General features: G+C 39.6%; 1 protein-coding gene across 2 annotated transcripts in view; it reads right to left on the bottom strand.

Moving 5' to 3' along the window:
* Positions 1-25,393, bottom strand: part of LOC136866453 (gamma-butyrobetaine dioxygenase) — a 287,824-nt gene that overhangs the window by 79,649 nt on the left and 182,782 nt on the right. For both annotated transcript variants that reach the window (XM_067143410.2, XM_067143411.2), the window contains exon 5: positions 7,043-7,271. In XM_067143410.2, coding sequence (XP_066999511.1) covers positions 7,043-7,271 — 229 coding nt within the window. The remainder of the gene's footprint in view (positions 1-7,042; positions 7,272-25,393) is intronic.

The raw sequence follows: 25,393 nt of genomic DNA, 5'->3' as shown, positions 1-25,393 counted from the left end.
GAGCAAACTTATACATACTAGATTTCTTCAAAAAAAAAGTTCCTTCACTTCGCACTAGGGTGCACAATTGTAGTTCTTAAGTAGTGCCATCTAGAAGAGAATGTTCACACTTCTTACTACAGAGAAAACAAAAATAAATCGAAAAGGACACAGTTCAGAACTCTTCAAAATTTATAGTAATGACATCTTCTGAGAAATCTTAGCATTAATGTGGAAGTTAAAGTTCAAGCTTCCTCCAGTAGAGGAGTTTCAACTGGCGCAATGTTTGAATTAGCGGCGCGGAGGTGTACCGCCCGGTACAGATTATTATTATTATTATTATTATTATTATTATTATTATTATTATTATTATTATTATTATTATTATTATTATTATATTATAATATCGTGCTGCTGCTTCTACCACTTGTATGCTTAAGCTATATATCAACTATTACAGTATAATTATTTTATCTCAGCATCGTACATACTTACGACGACAGCTGAGGGTATCAGTATGATAGCAGAGCTTCCTCACACTTGTCAGAAGACAGAGAAAGCAGAAGAAAATGGGAATAGTTTGGTAGGGACATCAACTTTTGATCCAACTTTGGTGAGATGTAGTATTTACTGTGTACTATGTCTTCTCATATGGACTAAAACAGTTTGCTACTTTCATAGACCTGTCTGTCTGTCTCATCCTTCACTCTGACAACATGAGAGTAGTTGAGGTATGAGAGACGGACCTGTGATGAAGAGTGTAAAAATGTTGCATGTAGTAGGTATTGAATAATGTATGCTTTTCAGTAAGCATACTACAAGGGATGTATTGAAACTATTGAGAAATTATTCTTCATGAACGAGGAATTGTTGTTATTGAAAAACCACATACACCACCTTAATCTGCAGAACTTTTTTCACTTTTCAACATTATCTTCTTTCTTTGCACACATTTTCTCCACCATTTTTCAAGCTTGAAATATCCTTGCAGTAGAACTCTGCTTCAGTAGGCCATAGACAATGATGTATTATTTTCTGTATGTCCTCCGTCATTTTGTAACATTGAACTTGCATCATTTTCTTTACAAAGATGGTAGGCACAGGGTGTTATCTCCATTTTCCCAAATTTCTCTTTGAAGAACTGAGCAATATCGTCAATTAATCAATCAAGCATCATTGATTTGCATTTAGGACTGTTCCCCAGGTGTTAGATTCCTATCATTTGTTTATCTAGTTTTTTCTTACATGATTTCAAAGAACTTGAAAATTAACAATATTTCCCTTGATAATTTCTCCACTGACAGCTCAGAATATTCTGCTTATCATGTTCAAGGACAATCTTTTCCAGGATTTTATTAAGCAATGTATGACAGAGCTTGTAAAGTGCTTTTTAAGATTCAAGAAATTCAATCAGAATGGACTCCATTGTACGAGGGCTATTTTTTTTTCAAGGTCCGATTGGTCACGAAATGAAACAGCAGTACAAATTTGACACTTTTCTATTAGTAACACTTACTGATACATCACAGCTATTTTTCAACATAGTCGCCTCGCAGATTAAGACATTTGTCGTAGCGTGGTACCAACTTGTCAATGCCCTCTTGATAGAACGTCGCCACCTGTGCTTGTAACCATCTTTGTACGCCGGTCTGCAGCGCCTCGTCGGTGTCAGAATGCTGTCCTCCTAGCCACCGTTTCATGTGAGCAAAGAGGTGAAAATCTGATGGAGCCAGGTCCGGACTGTATGCTGGGTGATCGAAAACGTCCCACTGGAAACGCTGCAGGAGGTTCGTGGTGGCAGCTGCAGTGTGCGGCCGAGCATTGTCATGGAGGAGGACAATGCCTGATGACAACATCCCTCTCTGCTTATTCTGAATTGCCCGTCGTAGACGTTGAATAGTCGCACAGTATGCGGCTGCAGTGATGGTGGAACCACTTTCCATGAATTCCACCAACAGAACTCCTTTCTGGTCCCAGAACTCAGTAGCCACACACTTTCTGTTGGAGAATGTTCGCTTGAATTTCTTTGGCTTACTCGGGGAGTGCGAATGCATCCACTGTTTGGATTGCTCTTTTGTTTCTTCCGTTTCAAAATGAACCCATGTCTCGTCCCCTGTGACAATTTTGTTCAAAAAATCCGGTCCTTCATCATGGTAGCGCTGGAGAAACGCTAAAGCGGCGCCCATTCGCTGTGTCTTGTGACGGTCAAACAGCATCTTCGGAACCCATCTCGCACAAAGTTTGCGGTACTGAAGTGTCTCACTCACAATTGTGTAGAGAGCTGACCTGGAAATTTCAGGAAACGAAGCACTCAACACAGAAATTGTGAACCGACGATTTTCTCGAATTGCCTGATCTGCACGCTGAACAAGATCATCGGTTGACACACGCTTCCTTCCCTGGCCGCCTGCATCATGGACGTCTGTACGCCCTGCTGTAAAGTTCCTGCACCATTGTCGCACTTTGCTGTCGCTCATGCACGTTTCACCATACACACGACTTATTCGGCGATGAATTTCGGCTGCATTGCACCCCTCAGCCTGAAGAAATCGAATTACACCACGCACTTCACACTTGGCGGGCGAAGCGATCGTTGTAGCCATCTTTACGAGCGCGCTGCACGTTCACTACTGACGAAACTGAGGTGAGGCACATAACGGTCATTTCAGAGACGTTACGCAACACATCTGCGCAGCGGTTCATCATATATTCGCGGGCGCTTGACTGTCGCGACCAATCGGACCTTGAAAAAAAAAAAATAGCCCTCGTATTCCAGAAGACAGAGCCCATAACTACACTGCATTTGCTTTCTATTTTGTTGGCAAATTTTGCTGGAGTCATTCCATACTATGTTTTGATTCTGGTTCATCATGATGAAACCAAAACTCAATTTAAAAAAATAATCTCTGTTTCAATACCTCTAACAAAGAACTAAGTGATGGTTTTTCTCTGAACTTTGCAGTCTTCCACCAATAAGAGTGTGACCCAGCAGTTACAAACTTCTCAATAACCTAAGCTTACAATCATTTCCTGCATTTCACTACTTTCTACTGCAAGTTTTGTTACCACTCCACCCACAGTGACACATCTATCATCTTTAATGATGTTATCAGCTGTTTGTATGTTGTTTCTCAGCGCATGCAGTTCAAAGGAAACCATTACCAGCCTGATCTTGGACACAAGCATTTACTGTACATCTTTGAAATGTTTCTCTCATCTCTTAATATTGTTAGCTCACTTGCACAAATCTACATATGCACACTGAGGTCAGCCATCAATTTTGGCAGCAGGAACTTCATCTTAACAAGGAATTCAACAACAGCACATTGCCAAAATAAAATATCCTTGTTAGTCATTTTGTAACAAGTGTCTGTATTCAAAAGACCAAAGCTAAAGATGTCACAATATCTCAATTCATTGTCTGTAGATTTTAATTATGCACTTGGCTATATTATACAGATGAATTCTGATTTTTAAGAAATGTTAATGATTAATTTCAGAATGATCTTCATTATAATAGCAACTTCTAGCGTGGTAAGGAAGGCAACGGGAAACTACCTCGCTCCTCATTTCCCAAGTATTCCTCTTCAATGATGCCTAGGTTTTCTACGCTAACTGATTGTGGAACTATTGGGAATATGATCAGCCTTCACGCTGAGGGTGCAACATACATACATCTGAATTTTATAGTGAATGCAGTATGATTATTTAAAAAAAAGAATGATGTGTAGTATCTTATCAGAAAGTCAGTTAAGAAAATTTTCTAAGAACTAAAGGAACTATATTTTAATTTACTATGATGACCATGCTGAAAATTATGTATATAAAAATATGTCTGTTGAATATATGACTCCAAGATTCCAGTAAATATCTTAATTTTCAGAGATTTTCTTTTGAATTATTTTTCTCCGTCCTTTCCTGGCACCTTTCCTTCTACCTTCTTCCTTCTCCATGACTTCTTTTCAATTTGAAATATGGCTTGGTTGATGTTATTCAAGAGCCTGAACATGACTCAGGGCTCCTCAGGAACCAAAACATTGGTTAGATGTTCCATCCAAGATATTCGATGATGATGATGATGATGATGATGCTTGTTGTTTTAAGGGGCCTAACATCGAAGGTCATCGGCCCCTCCAAGATATTCACAGGACACAATGGTTAGCCCACATTTACAGCACTTCCATCTCAGCAGTGTATGTGTCAATCATGAATATCAGCACAATGACCAGCTTGAGTTTTGTGATGTTGCTGTCCTTCCATATCTTCGCAGGTTTGGCAATTGCCTTGCGGGTCATTGTAAGGTGTTTTCTTATCTTGTCTGAGTAGCCTCTGTTGTCTGAGATTAAGGTTCCCAGTAAGACGAATCTCTCTAGAACGTCAAATACAGCTGCTCTCATTACGTGTGGTGGGTTCTTGTTCGTCCTGTCTACGATCATGACTTTCATCTTCCTTTCTTGGTCTTGAGGCCACTATTCGTGTTCACTTTATTAAGTAAGACCATAATGATTAGTTGATGCTATGTCGATAAGGTTGGCATGCCTCAGGTTCCTGATACCTTCCCTGTCGCTGTCTCTGAAAGGGTCTTCCTAGCCATACAAAATCTTGCTCGTGATGTTCTGCAGAGTAGATGATTTACAGCAAGACATAGCTCTTCAAGACTCACGCCTCAGTCTTGAAGGTGTCTGAGTGAGTTTTGCTGATCAATACCCTGGGTCTGTTATTAGTGTAAAGTGCATCAATTAGCTGTGATCTGGAATTGCTAGGTACCATAAAGCACTCCACGTCTACTATACATAGGCCAGTGCCTTTCTGTAGCCTAGAAAGTCTAGGAACATCGGTCAACTGAACTCAGAGGCATTCCATGATCCATCAGATGTTCAGAATTTATTTCCTTGTGCCTGACATGAAATATTTTCACTATTTGTGGCTGCAGTAAAGTCTTTTGTTGATAACATGGAGAAGGATCTTGCTAGCAAGAGGGATAATATCAGACTTTCTTGAAAATGGGAAGAACATGGACTTGCCCCTCTCATCTGACCATTTCCCCATGGCTCACACCTTCTTAAAAATACTGAGCAGCACATTCGCTCCTGTCTTGCCCATGGCCTTTAGGATTTCAGCACCGGGCTGAGTGGCTCAGACGGTGAAGCGCTGGCCTTCTAACCGCAACATGGCAGGTTTGATCCTGGCTCAGTCCGATGGTATTTGAAGGGGCTCAAATACGTCAGCCTCGTGTCGGTAGATTTACTCCTGCGGGACTAAGTTCTCGCACCTCGGCGTCTCCAAAAACCCGTAAAAGTAGTTAGTGGGACGTAAAGCAAATAACATTATTATTTATTAAGATTTCAGCAATGATCTTGACCATAATGGGAGACTTGCCTTACTGCGAGTACTGTATCCGATAGCCTTTTCTACCTCTGACCTCAAGATTTCAATCCACCTGTGGGTGGAGTTGTAGAATGCATCCCTGCCTATCATAAGAGGCGACTGAAAGAAGCTCTCATCTTGGAAGCGTGAGTTGCTGACCATGAGACTGAAATTGTTTCCGCTAACTTGTGCCAGGTTCCTTATTTTAATCTTTCCTACCTGATCTACCTTCATCAACTCTTCCAACCCCATTGGTGTTAGGTTTGCCAGGTCTAGAGAGTCTTTCATTTACACACCCTTTATGGCCCTTTTATTTATTTTTCTGATAATTTCAAACTTCCTATTTCCTTTCTGATTAGTGTTAAGAGAGGATGTTTGTCCAGTTGTACTTCCTCTTAAAACACTAATCAACACCAGCACCTCAAGACTGAGGTTTCTCAAGAGTTTCTAGGATTACATTCTGGATCTCCCTTACATAAGAACTTTCATAAACACTTTCACCTTGGTTTTCTTCTCCTTATTTTAGTTGCAGTTTACCAGCTTCTTTGAATTCCCTTGCCAGGTGTTTCACGTTGCTGAAGACCTCACAAGGTTGATGGTTCTCTGTGTGTTATTTCAGGTTGAAGCAAATGTTTCTGATTTGTATATTCTTATCCCTTTCTGACACAGCCTTTCTCTTTTAATTACTTCAGATTATACACCATGATTAGCAATGAAGGCCTTAAAACATCAGTCAAAAGAGTAAAAATATCGCTAATTTTTCATTAGATGACACATTACTACTTATTATCTTCCACTGAAAACTTTTGTACAGTTGCTCATAAAAAGAATGAGTGCATGGTATTGTATGTTAGCCTACTTGGATTGAATATTTTATCATACTTAATTTCAATTATCATCATAATAATATAATTCACCCCCCATGTAGATACAAGCTCTGTGGATACAAATGTTGTATCTATAGGTTCAATTGTTTCTGAGAACTTATACAATATCATAAACTCATTCATTTTTTGGTGATTGCACATTTTGTATAGCCTGTAGTCTTCATGTGTGAACTAAACATCTCAATAATCAGCTATGTTTTATCTTATAATCAACAAAGTATAACTAATTGTTGCCTTGTCCTCCTTCTGTTCCTTTTAGCTTCTACAGCTGAATCTATCAGTTTTGTAGTAATTCTACCTCATTAATTTATATTCCACCATCAAATACAATTCACACATACAATGTATTCAGCATACTGTATTTGCTTTTTAACACTCAATTCCCCCAACTTTTCCTCTTGTACAGTAAAATCACTTTGAATAACAATTAATGGATAACTTTTTCTGAAGAAGATCAGAATAGAATGCATTGTGTTTCCAACATTCTATTTTCATTCCGATAGAATGAAATTATGAACATAGAGACATTCATAATACAAATATTTAGTAAGTTTCAGAGTGATGATAGTTATTGCTCTGACTACTGGGATCATCAAACTTATTCACTATAGAAATACTTTTAGATTAAGTAAAGAAAAAAATAATCAGCATGATGATGAAAGGCAGAAGGGATCAATGAAGAATCACTTTGAAATGCTGGAGCTCACCTGGCCCTTTACTGAGCAGTTGCATGCATATAATCCTATCAAGAACAATCAGACAGACAGAAGTAAAAATAAAAATAACACAAAAGCTGGGGAATAATTTACCTGAACAGGAGGTACATTTCTCATGATAGCAATGCCATACTGGTAGAACATTTCTAGCCATGTTCGCAGACCTTCGTCACTCCCAATCACTTCATTGTAGGAGATCTCCGGAAAGTTTTTCCAGATTTCAGTTCTGTCCCACAGGATGATTGGAGGCCGATTTGGATGCTGGTCATCAGCTTCTGACTCAAATGTCTCGTGCATAAAACTCTGACCATAACGGTACAACCTACATGTGCAATCATAAACATCCATAATGAATATAGTCAACAAATTTACCAAAGCTATAATATGATACAATATTTTTGCTAAATCATGGAAAATGAAATAACTTCTTTTATCTCAAAAAAAATTCTCAGGGAAAGTACTCCCACCTATCTGATTTCAGTTTATTTTCACAGATATTTGGATGACATGATGATCACAAAACAAGAACAGCTACCCTTGTTATAAAAGCTGGACTGACTCATGTCTCAGAATAATAAAAATATCAGACAAATTTTCGTTAACCAAATGACATTATCCTGTGACAGGTTACCAAATACATTTTCCTCCAGATAATAAATAAGAGCTTGATAGGCCACAGCTACAAGCTGCTTCTTCCCATTAGGTTTTCATCAAACTGATAACTTCTGATAGAGGAAGTCTGAGTAAAGAGGATTCTATGAAGCTGTGAAGCATTTGTCCAGACTTTTGTTAATTATTGAGGGTTCTTTATCCATTTACTTCATAATAAACTCACCAGACAAAAAATTAGTCACCCCCTGGAGAAATCATTACAAGTATCATTTAAGACCATGTAATTCCATCTCTGGAATTGATAACTGCCTGGATTCGGTTAATAAGTGAGTCCACAAGGTCAAGCAGGTATGTCACATCCAAGTTAATCCACTCGCTGAGAATTTGATTGTGCAATTCTACCAAATTACGGGGATGCTGATGTCGGCGTTTTACCTGCTTTTCCAACGTATCCCACAGATGTTCAATGGGATTCAAGCCAGGTGATTTTGCTGACCAATTGAGATATAATAGGGTGGGGGAGTGTTCATAAAACAAGTCACATATGCATTCAGCCTGATGAATATTGCTGTTGTCATCTTGAAAAATCAGGGTCTCAATAGCATACTCATCACGCAGATGTTGACTGAAAGGCAACACCTGATCATCCAGAATGTTTAAATAAACATGCTGGTTCATGTTAGTAGTCACCACAGTAAGCAGGCCCTTTCCATGATACGAAAAACACCCCAAAAATTATCACAGACCCACATCCGGCTTGAAGCTGACCTTGCACACATTCAGGATGAAATGCTTCATTTGGCTTTGGGTGCACTTGACAACGTGCGTCATTGGAATGCAGGCAAAAATATGATTCGTCAGGCCACATTACATTCCACCAGTCAGCTACTGTCCACATTCAATGATCTCTAGCCCACTGAAGATGCGCAGCTTTATGTGCCCGTGTGAGCAATGGCCTCTTGCGAGGTAACCAACTCCAAATGTTCATTGCATGCATTTCCCGTCACAATGATCTCTCACTAACAAGTTGGGATGGACCTTCATTCACTGACTGCAGCAATTCATGTTGGGTTTCGAAGCAATTTTGATTCACAAGCCGTGAAACGCGTCTCCGGTCTCTCTCAGTCAGGATTTTTTCCCCACCAGAATTCTGACGTCGTGTTTCATGGCCACACGTAGTAAACTACCGTTTGCAGACATGATGAACCATTCGCTGTGAAACACCAACAAATCCAGCAACTTCACGCACCATATGGCCATGGGCACGGTCAAACACGATTGCCCCCTTTTGCCACTTTGTCACATCCTTGCATTTACCCATGTTGATGTATACTGTCCACATGAAACATCAATGTCTGACTGATCGCTACTGCCTTACATTCACGTTGAGGCAGTGCGCGTGTGGGTGAGCATGGGACTCATTCGCTGCGCCATCTGTATAGGCTTAACGATCCATCTGTGCGTGCGCACTAAGGTGACTAATTTTTTGTCCAGTGAGCTTATAATTATGTATTGAAAGTGTAGAATATTTCTTTCATAGGAATTCTGAACCAGTAAAAACAAATCAATACATCCCTGTACAAAAATTTGAAAGGAAGTATTATAGATCAAAATAATTTTGCCTAAAGTTAGAAATATTTTTAAAAATCATGAAATAAGTACCTATCTGATTAATGAATATTTAAAAAATATTTTTATGAACCTGCAAGAAACATTCAAAGGCAACTTCTGATGTTTAAACTATCCATGCACCTTCACATTGGTTAAGTGTATTAGTTCTTCTGAGATGCGTTTAGTACATCAATAAAATATTTTGTAAATATATTTTATGTTGGTTCAAGAACATTGTATTTTAAACATATATAATCCAGGTACATAACAGTAATATTAAGTTTTAATTCTCATATCATTTAACATAGACGATTGCTTAAGGTAGGACATGACGTGCAGTAGGGCATGTAGTTGGAAGAAAATGGTAAACCTATTGAGCAATTTCAGCATAATTAAAAATGAATTATTTCTGGAAAGGGAAGAAATTTATCCAAGCAGCTGATAAGTTCTGCAGTATGTACAGGACACAGGAAGTAATCAATATTGTGTTGTGACATGGCCAGTTCAGGAACACTGAGTTTGAGCTTGATCCAGATGACCTGCAACAACGAACATGGCTACAATAATGATTGTGGTGGATTATCTACACCATACCAAACGAGGTTATGCACATCATTCAACATATTATTATTAACATTATCATTATTATTATTACTACAAGTAACTGTCCAAGGAAATCTTCAGGCTTCATCAAGTTCATCAACTGTACCAAAGTGTAAGCGCCAGCTGTTTTATTTGTGTGTAATCAACTCTATAAAAGAAATGAAGATCAATCTCTTCTCAAGAACATAATTACTGGAGACAACAACAAGGAAGAATATCAGAATAGAATACAACAAAACCTACCACGGGGAGAAACAACAACAGTAGAGGACGAGTGGATAATTTTTAAAGATACATTTGTGGGAGAAGCTAAAGAACTCTGTGGGTTAACAGGATCGACCAAGTCAACAAGTGGAACGACAAAGTCAAAACAGCCATTAAAGCAAGAAACCAAGCCAAAAAAGTGCTAGATAAAGAAAAACAAAAAACTATCCAAGACCAAGTAAGCCAAGGAGTTAATAGACTACAGGAACTTTATAGAACAAAGAAACTCATAGTTAAGAGGGTAGTAAGAGAAGAGAAGGAAAAAGCATGGAATGAGTTTGTGGATAAATTGGAATTAGACCGCAGAGGAAATAGGAAATTATTGTACAGGGTAGTCAAGAACAGGTGTGAACAAGAGGATATAAAGGCAATAGAAGGGGACAACAGAACCTTAGTGCGAGAAGAAGATGAAATCAGGAATTAATTTAAGACCTTTTTTGATAATCTCTTAAATGAAGTAGCGAGCACTACATCAGACAGTGAGGAACCCTGTAGTAGTAACGAGGAAAGTAGAAGCAGAGAACCCGCAATCACATGGCTGGAGATAGAAAAGTCCATGAAAAGTATGATGAAAGGAAAAGCAGTTGGAGCAGATGAGTTAAATACAGATATGTTGCAAGCAGCGGAACTCCTTTTTTTTTTAAAGTTGCTTTATGTCGCACCAACACAGATAGGTCTTATGGCAGCGATGAGACAGGAAAGGGCTAGGAATGGGAAGGGAGCAGCCGTGGCTTTAATTAAAGTACAGCCCCAGCATTTGCCTGTTGTGAAAATGGGAAACCACGGAAAACCATCTTCAGGGCTGCCCACAGTGGAGGTTCCATGGGTTTGAACCAACTATCTCCTGAATACTGGATACTGGCCGCACTTAAGCGACTGCAGCTATCGAGTTCGGTGCAGGAACTCCAGCAGTCCAGTGGTTATATAGACACCTTAACACAGTATGGCAGGAAAACACTATCCCAGAAGACTGAAAGAAGGGTATAATCGTACCTCTTTTCAAGAAGGGGAGTAGACGGAAATGCATCAACTACCGTGGAATTACTCTGCTCTCACATGGTCTAAAACTTCTGGAAAAAATCATAGAGAGTAGATTAAGAGGAATTGTAGAGCTTTATTGGAAGAGGAACAATATGGTTTTAGGCCTGGAAGAACAACTACAAACCTTATCTTTGCCATCATGCTGTTAATGGACATGCACTGGGAAAAAGGGAAACAATTTTTTCTACTATTCTCAGACATCGAAAAGGCTTATGATAGTGTACCAAGGGAGCATACCTGGAAATGCATAAAAGAGCTGGCAGTTCATGAAGTGAAGATGGTGTATGATAAAACCAGAAGTTGTGTGCAAGTGGGTTGCAAGCTGTCTAAATGGTTTCAAACGAAGAGAGGAGTACAGCAAGGCAGTGTTCTGTCACCCCTCTTGTTTATCATTGTGATGGATGCCATAATAAAGGCTCTAAAAAGGAAGGAGCAGCAGGACTTGCAAGCTTTCATCTTTGCAGACATCATGGTGATCTGGGGTGAAACCGAAAATGATGTGGAGAAAAAGTTGCAGAAATGGAGTCAAGAGTTTAAGAGGTATGATTTAAATATCAACAAGGCTAAGATGGTGGTGATGAAGTTACAGAGGGGAGATGACAAACCACAAATCAGAATAAATGACACCAAACTGGACAGTGTTCCAACGTTTAAGTAGTTGGGTAGTATAATATCAAAAGACAACCTTGCAAAGTATGAGGTGGACAGTCGAATTAGGAAGGCAACTCGATTTTACTACCAAGTAAGACAACTGCTGTGGGATAAAAATGTATCATTGAAAGCAAAGATGACATTATATAAATCATATTATACACCTACCTCATGTATAGCTTGGAAACTACCACGTTAACGAGACAAGAAAACTCAAAACTCCAAGCTGCAAAAATGAAGTTCCTACACACCATAATACAGAAGACCAGGAAGGACAAGTTCAGGTATGAAAAAGTCCAAGAGGAGGTGGGAATAGGAGACTCCCTACTACAGAGGATTCAGAAAGCAAGAATGAGGTGGTTTGGTCATGTAAGAAGAATGAGTGCAAGCAGTATTGCAAGAAGAGAATATGAAACAGAAGTAAAAGGAAAAAGACCAGTGGGCGACCCAGAGGAAAATGGACAGATCTGGTGAAGAAAGATGTCGATGAGAGAGGACAAGATTGGGAGAAGATTATGAGAGAACAGCGGTTCATGAACAGACAAAGATGGAGGGGGCTCGCACACCACACCCAGGCAACTGTGGCGTAATGGATCAGTATGAGGGCCGCTGAACGCTTGGCGGTTCATGGACAGACAAAGATGGAGGGGGCTCGCACACCACACCCAGGCAACTGTGGCGTAATGGGTCAGTATGAGGGCCGCTGAACACTTGAGGCGAGCAAATATTGTTTCACTGGTGGAAACTTGTTAAACCACTGAAAGGCATATGCCCGACACCTCAATAAACTGGGACGACACCAAGAGAAATTAGTATATCCGGCTTAGCTTTATCCAATCGACACAGGCAGCGGAAGCTTAGCGGGCTAACCGAGAGGGCTGTCCGTGGTAGGTACCGAGTTAAAAAAAAAGAATAAGCAAGGAGTGAGAGGACAGAGGATACATAAAAATGTGAAGAATCAATTTAAAACAAGTTATATTTTAAGCATAAATGACTAGAACAGGTAATATATAAATCAGTTGAAGGATAGGAAATACAAACATATGATAAGGGCTCAGCCCACTTGACGACCAGAATACAATCGAGACAAATAATGATTAAGAATTCTTGGGGATACCAGTTATTCAGCTAAAGCTGAAGACCCGTATTCAAAAGAGAAAACCCAATTAGTACCTAATAGATTATACGACTTCCAATAAAAGGGGGGGATTAGTACGCTTCACCATACCAATTAAAGGCCACTCTTACAATCTTTATTTGAAACCTGAAAGAAGGAAAGAGAGCTAAAACTCATCGGGAGGAAAGAGAATTGCATTACTCAATATCGGAATAAAGGAAAGAAAAAGGGGACAGAGTGAGTACGAAAAGAAAGGAAGAGGAAATAAAACATCGCTATGGGACAGACGCCAGCGAACAGTTCGCTCTCTCCACTTGAGTTAAGATGCACTAAATGTCTGACCGTCGAAATGAAGGAATGGCTTGCTTATATATGAAGTGAAGAGATTCGGGAAGTTACTCGACGAAGATCACGTAGGTGTGACGTCACAGCCAGGCAGCAAGAGCAGTGCCGGAGAACAAGCCAGTCAGTAAACAGCTGGGCGAGCGAGCAGTAGAATGGAACAGATGGCAGAAGGTAAGATGTCGTAGAACGGTCGTAACACAACTGAAGATGGTCGATGATGATGATGATGATGATGATGATCAAATTAAATGTTTACTGTAACTCTGTAAACCAGAGATCATGGTGTAAACAGCATGGTACTCTCCAGATATCCTCAAAGACTGGTCTTCATGTCAAGAAAGTCATGTTAAACATTTGGAGGAGTTGCAGGGTTGTGGTCTTTTATGAGCTGCTGCATAACCAGATTATCAATTTGGTCAAGGAATTTGATTTCACTGATGAAGGAAATGCATACTGTTCCCGAAACATGTATGATAGAATAAATAATTTTCAATCATTAAAAGTGTATTGACACGGTGGACACAACGTAAACTATTTTAAATAATTTCTTTAATAGATTGCAAGGCTGCACACATCTGTGACCACAATACAGAAGGTAGTGGACCTTTTGTAGAATTTTCTGATTCCTCCTGTATAGACTACACTACCATCTATGTATATTCCCTAAAAAATTCTCTCAAGAGAAAAGATTTCTATTCTTTAAATGTCAAAATTCATCAAAAGAGTATTACGGGGAGCAAGCATGCAACCTAATGGAGGAAAGACATTATGAGATTGTCTGATATTAGCCAAAGTGATCCAGAATAATGGACAATACATTTAATGAAAGCTTTTTGTTAAAAATATACACTCCTTTAAAAATGGATAAAAACTGCATATTATAGTGATGATAGGGTTGCCACTTTTTTATGTAAGAAATAAGGGACATTCAACTAAAAATTTCACAAAAATAATGGACAGTTCATGAATACTAGAAAATCAAATGTTAAGTGCCAATTTCAATTAGATTATAATTAGTTTCATTAACAGAATAAGATAATTATTGAAATTTATAAAAGAAACTAACTTCCACCCTTTTAAAAGTACATAGAGTACAGTACAATGCATCTGACATCTTAACACTGATGTCTTCGATGAGCTTTGATAACTTCACAATTTACGTAGATTTAGTCTCAAACGGCATGAACAATTGCGGCAGAAATTGGAATGGAAGACCTACGGAAGTACATGGCAGAAGACGAGGTAAATATCCCAGCATGCTCAGCTTTAGCAGAAAATGGCAAGACATCATGAGATTTCCTTCTTCTGAGGCTCCATAGAGAAAAAAATAATAGAGCTACTTTGAACTTCAATGGTGCTCAAATTAAATACGGGTTTTAAAATATTTAGAGAGAAAAAAAAAGACAAACGCTTGTTTTTAAGAGACAACAGTTCATAATACGGGACGCAAAATTTTTTCCTCAAATACGGGACAGGTGGCAACCCTAGCGATGATTAAGGTCAGGATTTACAGGGACTAAAGACAGTTAAAATGGGCAGGCATGCAGGCATTAAAAATAGCCAAAATAGGTGTAACTAGGCAACATTGTGTAAAATAGGCAACCAAACAGGCATGAAAAAAAATAGTTATAATTAGTTAATATCCCAGACACGCTGATGTATCCCTTTGATGGTGGGTATTGTGTATCAATGCTAACGTAGGGAATTTTTTATATTTCCTGTAAGAAAGAATTTTATTTGGTATGCTGGTATGTTCTGTTCCTGTGCTTTTTCATAATTAATGTACTCTGTATAAAATTAGTTCTGACATGGAAATAAAGCTTTTCTGGATTCATGTCCGTATAATATGTTTTCTTCTTTTTGTGTCCACCATCGGCAGCCGTGAAGATGGTATTCTGTAGTTTCCCATTTTCACACCAGGCAAGTATTGGGGCTGTACCTTAATTAAGGCCAAGGACACTACCTCCCCAATCCCAGCCCTTTCTCATCCTTCCACCACCAAAAACCTTTGACGTGTTAACGCAACATTGAACCCATAGCAAAAAAAAGAAATCTTCTACGTGTGAGGATGTGTTCTGTAAGTTTGGCCATACCTCACCATTACACTCTGTATAGCGTTGCAACAAAACAAAATAGGTCTATAAATGCTGCAATGAAATGTGATCGTAGTCCTCAGTTACGAAAAAAATAAAAATTAACTTGAGACTTCCCAGAATTCTCCTTATTGTTAGTGGAGTAAACAGATGTTGAAAAACGAGAAAATAATTCTGTCGACTTCTCCAGCTAGGATAAAATGCACTGGAAGAAGATTGGCTTTTTTAAAAGACTGTCAAAAGGCATTAAATATGTACTTTATACTCCACAGGAATAAAATAGGCAAATTCGCATCCCTAATGATGACTTTTAGGATACATCACCATTAGGTAAAGTGTTTCTTCTAGTATACTGATCAATAAGGCATTTGGAGGGTAAAACAATACACTTCAACTTCTGGTGCAGGAGATGACTGTGGAGTGGTCAGTATTTACTCCCAGACAAAATCCCTTTGTTGTTGTTGTTGTTGTTGTTGTTGTTGTTGTTGTTGTTGTTGTTGTTGTTGTTGTTGTTGTTGTTGTTGTTGTTGTTGTTGTTGTTGTTGTTGTTGTTGTTGTTGTTGTTGTTGTTGTTGTTGTTGTTGTTGTTGTTGTTGTTGTTGTTGTTGTTGTTGTTGTTGTTGTTGTTGTCGTCGTCGTCGTCGTCGTCGTCGTCGTCGTCGTCGTCGTCGTCGTCGTCGTCGTCGTCGTCGTCGTCGTCGTCGTTGTTGTTGTTGTTGTTGTTGTTGTTGTTGTTGTTGTTGTTGTTGTTGTTGTTGTTGTTGTTTGGGTCATCTGGTATGATGCAGTTCTTCATGTCACTATATTCTGTGCTAATATTTTCATTTCTATGCAACTACTGTATTACTTCCTCCATCTATTCTAAACTGTTCGTTGTATTTATACCTTGGTATACCTTTATTGCCCTTACACAAACACTTCTTTCAGAAATTAACTGAGCAAATTCTAGGTGTCTTAAGATGTGTCCTACAGATCTCTCTCTTTTCTTCTGATTTTCCAATTAAATTTCACCAATTCGTTCTTCTCTCACCAACTCAATTCATTATCTCTTCATCTGCGATCCAGTCCACCCATCTCATACTCAGCATTCTTTTGTAATACCATATTTCAAAAGCTTCTATTATTTTTCTTTCTTCCTTTCTGTAGAGTCCATATTTCATGTCAGTTCAATGTCACACTTTACATAAATATCTTCAAAACCATCTTTCCAACATGCACTTCTATGTGTAAAGTGAGCAAATTTATTTTCTTAAGAAAGGTTTTCCTTTATTTTTTTTTTCTCACTAGTCTGCATTTCGTCCTCCTTACTTCTGTCATCCTTGGTTATTCTACTACCCAAGTAACAATATTCATCTACATCCTTTACGACTTCATTTCCTAATTTAATATTTGAAGTATAACAGTGAACAAACATCTATGTTAACATTTTCTATATAGTGGAAAAAATGGTCATCAAGTTGAATGTTGTCTGCAAAGCGGGCCTATGTGGTATGCTGTAACATGGACGTTTGTTCCATATATCCAACACAGCATTGAAGCATGCATGGTTACTCTCGCACACACTAATGAATATGTACAGGAAAGAATAAGAAAGAAGTTTTCAACCTACTTATAATTTACTATCTGAAAATAATGTATGTAGCTTTAAATATAAAGAATGAACATCGTTTTTTTCTGCACAGAATATGTTGTTTTTAATTTTAAATACAAACATGGTGTGCCTCCTTTAGGTATTTCAGCATATCTTGCAGACTCTTTTTCTCCTTCATAATTTGTAAATCATCTGAATACAAAGGAACCAAGTCGAAGATTGAACATTTCTCACTAGTTATTATATTTCTTTGTTATTCTGAGCAGATCACTTGGTGACAACTTAACATTATGATTACATTCTCCTCTGATTGCATGTCCATTTTGTTTATGAAATATTAAATAAACTTAAATACTGTAATTCACAACTGGAAACATGAGAATAATACCTTGATTGCAATAATCATATACAGCTGTTTTCAATTTATAACAATGCCATCATACCTTGCACAGAAAGCGAATGTAACTTAAATCTTTTGTTCCGTGGTTCTTAAAGTATATTTTGCTTTAGAATTTTGGATTAGGGGAGGCCAACTGTTGCAATATGCTCAAACTAAGTGAAAATACGGATCGAGGACACATCATAAAACTTGGTTCCATAATTAACAATTTTCACAAAAATGTAACATAGGCGTCTGTGCATACGCTTCATTTTCTGCATCACTTGACTTTGCATGACTTCATTCCATTACTTTTGTTTTGGATTTATTTATCCTGCACTCCTTTTCAAAATCTTCTGCAGACTTCCTCCCATATGCATTTCAATAAATGCACTCCTTATCCAAGATTGTCCATGCCATTCATCAACTTCCCCAAATCTTCTGCAGACTCCCTCCCATATGCATTTCAATAAGTCGTTGAGTGTACTAAAAACCAGCAGAGTGAGGGACAATTCTTTCACCTCTGGATGCCTAGGTAATTCCAGTTGGACAGCTAACACATACTCCACTACGGCTTAAAAACAAAAATTACCACATGCCCTGGAAAGGTTGAAAAATTAAAGTTAAACAAGGAGTGAATCAATAACAGGGTAAATGTACATATTACAATGAGGATCTTTTATTCTGTTCTGAAGATTTAAAATCTTACCTCAAAGCTCCTGAATAAGGAGAAACACAGATGAGGTTAGAAAAAGAAGGCCCATCATTTTATAACAAGGGATAGCTGTATAATGTTAACATTCATATAAACAGTTTTCATATCTGCTATCATTGATCAACAGAAAAGAAAAGCATTAGGGTTCCCAGACTTATTGAATATTAATTTCAATTTACAATAATTTAATGCTCAGCATTTACGTCTTTTTCTTTCTTTCCTTTTTATATAATTTTGTGTAACTACTCCAGTAGAATTCTGAGCTACTTAGTATAATGAATCAGTAAATGTAAAAACACTTCCAGTACTTTTAGGACAGGCCATACACAGAAAGACAGAAACAACAAAAGGAACAAACAATAGAACAAACACAATGACAGGGCAGTGTTTGAAGAAGTAGAAAGTAAGCATAAAAGAGAAAGGACAATCTCCACATCTTCATACACTGCTGTCTTCAAACAGATTGTTTCTCCCTGCATCAATCCTAGTTTTTCTACACCCATATCTTCTCAGCCCATTTACTTATATAAACCTGTTGGGTTTCTATTCTCTTTTTGTGTTGGTCCTGTGTTCCCAGTCTTTTTCCACCTGTATTCATCACTTTTGTTTTTTTGTCTCTTCCTATTTCATGAATGTAATCAGCCTTTTTCTTGTCCTAAGACTGTCAAAATGGCTCCTCAATGAGTGTTGAAGCCTGTACTCCTGATGAAGATGGCTGCCCAGTTGTACTTCCTCTTAAAACAATAATAACCACTACCACATCCCAATGAAGCTGGGAAGTAGAAATGAGCTTGTCAGGGACTGCAAAAAAAAAAAAAAAAAAAAAGATCCATTGTCCTTCTCCTTTTGTTACCTTTCTACTTCTCCCTCTTCCCAAACTGACCTGTCACTGTGTTTATCCTATGAGTTTCTTTTGATGTTCCTGTCTTTCTATATACTGCTTAATTTGCCCTTCATTGTTACTTTCCATCACCCACTTTTGGGACAATATACTCATTCACCAACTGGACTGTTCATACCATATTCTGCAAGCATGCAGTGAGGTATCAAAAAACAGAAGATGGTGGAGCAAAGGCATTCTTTTATGCTCCAATATCTTCTTATAACACTTGACAGGATAGTGCTAATGAAGGATTAGCAAAATAACAGTCAATATCTCCAGCAAAAGAATCTCATATTTAATTATCAGTAACACTCATAGGCACTTAGTGTTGTCATGGATCCAACTTTGCAATTAGAGCAGGTTTCCCTTGGTTCAGATTAAGGCAGAACAAAGAGGTGGTGCTGCAGCTATCAAGTTCTCAGGGCTCAATATGCCTCAATCTGCACCCAGATTATACTTCTAGATTACTGATCATGTTATATACCTTGGACCACATTGCAAGGGGAACATATGGTAATAGGGCAGCAGTATGAAATTGTGGTTTTGTTCCGAAGGTGCACTCCGTCGCTACAAAACATTCGGCAGAAAGTCATGATGATGATGATGTTTTTTTTTTTTTTTTTTTTTTTACTATTTGTTTTACATCGCACCGATACAAACAGGTCTTGTGCCGACGATGGGATAGGAAAGGGCTAGGAGTGGGAACAAATTGACCGAGCTCGATAGCTGCAGTCGCTTAAGTGCGGCCAGTATCCAGTATTCGGGAGATAGTGGGTTCGAACCCCACTATCGACAGCCCTGAAGATGGTTTTCCGTGGTTTCCCATTTTCACACCAGTCAAATGCTGGGGCTGTACCTTAATTAAGGCCACGGACACTTCCTTCCTACTCCTAGACCTTTCCTGTCCCATCATCGCCATAAGACCTATCTGTGTCGGTGCGACGTAAAGCAAAAAAGGGAACAAATTTGCCGTGACCTTAATTAAGGTACAGCCCCAGCATTTTCCTGGTGTAAAAATGGAAAACCATCTTCAGGGCTGCCGACAGTGGGGTTCAAACCCACTATCTCCCGGGTGCAAGCTCACAGCTGCGGGCACCTAACCGCATGGTAAACTCACCCGGTATGATGATGATGCTTGTTGTTTAAAGGGGCCTAAAATCTAGGTCATCAGCCCCTAATGGTACAAAATGAGACGAAATGTAATGACAATTTAAAAGTCCAAAATCATCCACTGACCAGAATTTACAACATGATGAGGAAGAATGAATGGATGAATATAAATTTCAAACAATCAGTGGATCCGACCCGTAATGCCCCACATTCCCAGAAAAAAAAACGTTAAACAATAGTATTACTGACCAAGGGACCGCTTCTAAAGCACAATCCTGAATCGATGATGCTTGTGGTCTAAAGGAGTCCAAAATCCAGGTCATCGGCCCCTCATAATGGTACTTATCACTAAGAAAGTAGAATCATGGTATTTGTCATGTTGTGGTACTAATCAAAAGTAGCATAGACTTGTGGTATTCCACACATTATGGTACTACTCTATGTCTTCTGGTATGGGCTAGAATAAATTTATTACTTTCATTGACCTGTCTCAGTCTTATCCTTGGCTTTGACAATATGAAAGTGGCTGAGGTATGAGTGATGCTAGTAATGCCATTCCTTATGCAGTCAGTCCCTGCTATGAATGGTGTGAAAATGTCGCTTTAGGATCAGTTGGTGCACGCATTTCAGTGGGCTTGGCAGACTGATATGCAATAGCAATTTCTGGCCCAGTGAGGAAAGCAACGGGAAACTACCTCACCCCTCATTTCCCTAGTACGCCTCTTCAGTGATACCTAGGCAATCTATGACAGCTAATGGTGGACCTGTTGGGGATCCAACCAGCCTTCGGGCTGAATACCCAAGATACACATATGGTACTACTCACAGGTAAAGTAATGCATGCATGTAACCCAGACCTATGGTGTTTCTCACATTGTGGTGCCATCTACAGGAAACACAAACGTATGGTGTTCCTCAGGTGTACTAATCACAGGGACTCATACTATCCCATGGTGTTCCTCACATAGTGGGTACTAATCATATACAAGGCAGACCCATAGTGTCGCTCATCCATGGTGTCACTCATAGAGTGGTACTAATCACAGGTACTGTAAAACTTACCCTGATTCACACGCTGTTGCTATTAATAACAAACCTATTGTGTACCTAACATAGTGGTACTACACGCAAGTAAAAGCGACCCATGGTATTCCCCGCGTGGTGGTATTAATTACAAGTAGTCTCATGGTTCTAATTCGATCATCCCTTTTAGTTGCCTCTTACGACAGGCAGTGTATACCATGGGTGTATTCTTCGCCTGCGTCCCCCACCCACAGGGCATGTGTGTTTGGTCGGCGAGAGCTATTTTATTTTGCTCAAGTCTGCCAGCAAGCTGGTTAGGACCCCCTATCTGGCACGTGGGATGTGCCATGTGGGAGTATCACTTCTCCCCCCTGCTATGCCAGCATAGTAGGTTCGTGGCAGAAAGTCTTAGCTAAGCACTTGTTAATGATGGATTAGGCAAGGGCAAACAAATCCATGTTGGAAAAGAGATTTAATAACACACAGGTGGGAGAGAGGCATTATTACAAATAATAGAAAGTGATGTGAAGTATGACAGACAAGAAAATGCTTACTGGAACCTTTCTACAAACATTTCATAGAGGAATGAAATATATACAGTAGGTCAGAGTCCGTGTTCTATTAAAAGAATTCACAGGCAATCCCAGCGCACCACCATTAATCCATCAATGCCCAGAAGAATCCATTTGAATAATCGTACCCTTTTATATACTTAATGTCCTCCAGCAACAATGTTTTTTTTTTTTTTTTTTTTTTTTTGCAAGCTGCTTTACGTCGCACCGACACAGATAGGTCTTATGGCGATGATGGGACAGGAAAGGGCTAGGAGTGGGAAGGAAGCGGCCATGGCCTTAATTAAGGTACAGCCCCAGCATTTGCCTGGTGTGAAAATGGGAAGCCACGGAAAACCATTTTCAGCGCTGCCGACAGTGGGGTTCGAACCCACTATCTCCCGAATACTGGATACTGACCGCACTTAAGCGACTGCAGCTATTGAGCTCGGTAGCAACAATGGTAAACAGTTTAAGCCCTTGGTCTCACCTATAAAATTACCACTTTTGCAGGACTGAATCTTTGGAGACTATTCCTTGGTAGTCCACTATACTACAGTGGGACCCACAAGTCTGTTAACATTTGACAAGGCAATACTTCACGGAATACTGGAGGTAGAGACGTAATAATTGACACATATGATTGGCATGGCATGGAGTTTTATTGACACCAAAATGAAGTACAGTAAAGCTTCACTAACAGTGCCTTTTTTGGTAACATCAACATGCTGCAATTGCAGGCAAATCTGACGCCCTCTCTCATGACAGCTCCTTTTATACAATACAAGGACCTATGTGGCATCACTGACGTGGTGCTGCCCAGAGCCATCTGTTAGCCTGTTTGTGCAGTTGTTGGTGTCAATAAAACCCTATGTCATACCAATCAGGTGTGTCAATTATTACCTCTCTACCTTCAATATTCCGCGAAGTATGGCCTCGTCAAATGTTAACGGACTTTTGGGTCATCCTATATATGGCATTAGTTGGCATTGATGGGTTAAAATTATAGGTTTTAGGTGGAAATAATGACACAGCAGCCAAAAATATCATGTGGAAAGAGTGGATATTGTGAATGGCACCCAAGGTGTCTCATAAACTGTCCTTCAAGATATCTAATGCTAGCTATATACACTCATTAGCCATTACAGGGGCATGTAAGATGGAACAGGTACACACACAAGGCATGGTAGTATAAAGAAAACATCAAAACACTGCACCACACCAAGAATTTACTGTAGGGTAACATAAATTTGCAAGATGCACTTAGTATGATGCTGGACCATCTGTAGCGTGGAAACAGGTGGCAATATGGCCGAGCATGAAGCCATACTATCAGATATTCCCCTGAGGAAGATCTTACCACCACTGGCTCAAGTGACCCTCCAAATCTGCCATAGTTGCCACTGGCTGAAGTTGGCGTCCAATTTGGTTCCAAACATTCTTCATGGGTAAGAGGTATGGAGACCTACTTTACCGAGGAATCATGTTGGCATCACAAAGTCAGGCCAGAGATATCCATGCTGTATAAGGCAGGCATTATCCTGCTGGAAAATAGGGTTATTGAGCTGCACCAGGAAGGGATGCACACATGGTCACAAAATTTCCTGGATGTTCCACTGCACTGTCAGGGTTTCTTCAGTGGGGAGTGGGAATCTTAGGAAATGGTACTCCACATCATGACATCTCATACTGGGGCGGTGTGCCACTCTACAATGAAATGTGGATCTCTGTGATGGCCAGGACGTCTCCAGACTTAAATTTGGCAGTCATTTGTCTCCAGAGAGAACCATGATTCATCGCTGAATGCCACTCATTTCCAATCCACAAGCTGCCAGTCTACTCAAACCTGGCACAAGTTCAAACATGATGAGCATTGCTCATATCATAATGCCAGACTTAAATTCAGCAGTCATTTGTCTCCAGAGAGAACCATGTTTCATCGCTGAATACCACTCATTTCTAATCCACAAGCTGCCATGCTACCCAGTCCTGGCACAAGTTCAAACGTGCTCAGCATTGCTCATATCATAATGGCAGATGTCATACGGGACACCACGACTACAGATCCTGCTCTGCTAGCCACCTGGATATGGTTCTGATCAGCACACGCATACTCCAGCTACCGTGACATACCTTTAGATGGTGGGTAGCAATGCCTGCGGAGCCTGTTGCTCCGAGCTAGTAGTCCGCTGGCGTCGACCTGAGCCTTCTCGACAACTCTGTGCACCTTCATGTTCCCACGACATCCAACACTGAAGCACAGTATACTCAGAATGGTTCAAGTGACGAGCAATGTGCCGAAACAGCCAACCTGCCTCTCTTAGTGTGATAATAAATAATGGCACATGGCCTCCGGAGAAGCCTGGTGCAGATCTTTTTCTAGTAGACGGCCTATTAGGCGACCTGCATGTCTGTGAAGATGAAGATGAGGGCCCTACCTAGGATGATTTCTAATGTTGAATACGCCACACACACCCAGCCCCCCAGCCATTGGAATTAACCAATTAAGGTTAAAATCCCTGACCCGGCCGGGAATCGAACCCGGGACCCTCTGAACTGAAGGCCAGTACGCTGACCATTCAGCCAACGAGTCGGACTCTTAGTGCGATGACGCATCTCTTATAATCACCAGTAGCGTAATGGTTAGTGTTATTAGCTGCCGTTCTTGGGGCCCAGATTCAATTCCTGGTACTGCCAGAAATTTAAGAATGGCAGGAGGGCTGGTATTTGGTAAAAATGGTACATGCAGCTAACCACCATTGGGGGTGTGCCTGAAAAGAGCTGCACCATCTCGGGATGAGAACACGAGTTTACCTTTACCTAGCTGGTCAAAGCCTTGTCAAATGTGTCAACAGGGCATGCTGTGTGTTCACTCACTTAGCTTTGTGGTTCACACTGCTACTTAGACCTTATTCAGCATCTTGCATCTATGAATGAGAGAAGGACATGCAAATATGACACACATCAGCCTATGACGATATTGTGTGGTAATTTTCATTGTAAAAATGCAATTCATTTATGATGCGTAATTACTTTTGCAAATGAGTGTATGAACATTTAAACCATTATCACACACCATCTATGGGGGTAATTTCATAAGTAATGGCAACTGTGAAATATCATCCAATAACACTGCAGCACAGAAAATCCACAATGTACTTTAGAAGGTCAAGGCAATGTGCACCTCAATTCTGGCATCAAATGATATCGGGGTACAGGAGCTAATGGCAAGGGGGTGGGGGGAATGACATGCAGTGTTGTAGTATTTATTATGCACAAACTCTATACAGATATGCCTTAAAAATAGATAATGTCCTTTAAAACAGTCCCCCAGAATCTCAATACATGGTCACCAATGATGGGGAAGGTGATGAATACCATCCAAGTTATTTGTTGCTTCAGAGTGTACCACCTGCCACCAATATGCCATTAAAATGACTGCTTTGTCTGCAAAACACATCCCACACAACACCTGCTTCAGTTTCAGAATGAAATAATAATAATAATAATAATAATAATAATAATAATAATAATAATAATAATAATAATAATAATAATAATAATGTTATTGTTCTTTACATCCAAGTAACTACTTTTTCATGGTTTTTGCAGATGCCAAGGTGTCAGAATTTAGTCCCACAGGAGGTTTTTATGTGCCGGTAAATCTACCGACATGAGGCTGATGTATCTGAGCACCTTCAAATACCACCGGATCGAGCCAGATTGAACCTGGCTAGTTGGGATCAGAAGACCAGCGCCTCAACGGCTTGAGCCAGCTCAGAATGAGATCAAAGCCACATGAACTGAAATCTGGTGAATAGGGAGGGTGTTCTAGGACTTTCCACCTTCCCTCAC

The sequence above is a fragment of the Anabrus simplex genome, chromosome 3, assembly GCF_040414725.1.
Source record: "Anabrus simplex isolate iqAnaSimp1 chromosome 3, ASM4041472v1, whole genome shotgun sequence".
Lineage (NCBI taxonomy): Eukaryota > Metazoa > Arthropoda > Insecta > Orthoptera > Tettigoniidae > Anabrus > Anabrus simplex.
The sequence above is the reverse complement of the archived record's forward strand: the minus strand, read 5'-3'. Positions and strand labels throughout refer to the sequence as shown.